Source organism: Nylanderia fulva, unplaced genomic scaffold, assembly GCF_048542155.1.
Source record: "Nylanderia fulva isolate GAGA-0341 unplaced genomic scaffold, ASM4854215v1 Scaffold941, whole genome shotgun sequence".
Classification (NCBI taxonomy): Eukaryota; Metazoa; Arthropoda; class Insecta; order Hymenoptera; family Formicidae; genus Nylanderia; species Nylanderia fulva.
In genome coordinates, this window is record NW_028191070.1 from 1 (window position 1) to 701 (window position 701).

A 701-nucleotide genomic window follows, 5' to 3' on the forward strand; every position below is an offset into this window, starting at 1 on the left:
CCCATCCTCAATTTCTGCCTATTCAACGTGAGCAGTTCCTTGGTTCTGTTACCATTTATGTCTTTCATCAGGAATTTGGCCTGTCGGCAGGATTTCAGATTATCCCACCTGGCCTTATGTTGTTTGTCTATATTTTCCCTGATGAAGTTCTTACCCATCGTAAAGGGCACTCCCATCTCCCGACTATCTGGTGCTTTGCTAGCCCCTTCTCTAGCCAGTGAGTCTGCTATTTCGTTTCCCGGTATGCCCTGATGCCCGGGCACCCAGACTAACGTTACTTTATTTGTTCCACACAGCTCCTCCAGCGCCAGCATGCAGTCCCATACCAAGCAAGACTCGGTGGTCGCACCCGCCAACGCCAGAAGGGCCGCCCTACTGTCTGTGCAGATATATATTTTCCTGCAATTTGTTCCTTTGGTTAGGTTCAGTTCGGCACATCTGAGGATGGCGAGCATCTCTGCTATAAAGACCGTGCAGTCGCCTCCCATTGGAATACTCTCCCTATAGTTTTCCCCAGGTCCATATACTCCTGCTCCAAAGCAGTTGTTTATCCCTGATCCGTCCGTGAACCACATGTCCACCTTTGTGTCCATGATTCCGCCCGGTTTTCAGCCACTCATTTCTATCAGGTATCCATATCTTAAAGTGTTTTACCAGTTGATACTTTCTTGTAGTTCTGTCTTGTATTCCCTCTATAGGGT

The 701-nt window shown here is 48.2% G+C and overlaps 1 protein-coding gene across 1 annotated transcript; it reads right to left on the reverse strand.

The window, feature by feature from the left end:
- Window positions 1–52: 52 nt before the first annotated feature.
- Window positions 53–488, reverse strand: LOC146719565 (ribonuclease H1-like; the record flags this gene model as incomplete). Its single annotated transcript, XM_085490027.1, has 1 exon — window positions 53–488. A coding segment is annotated over exon 1 (436 nt), but the record flags the coding sequence as incomplete, so codon positions are not given.
- Window positions 489–701: the final 213 nt, after the last annotated feature.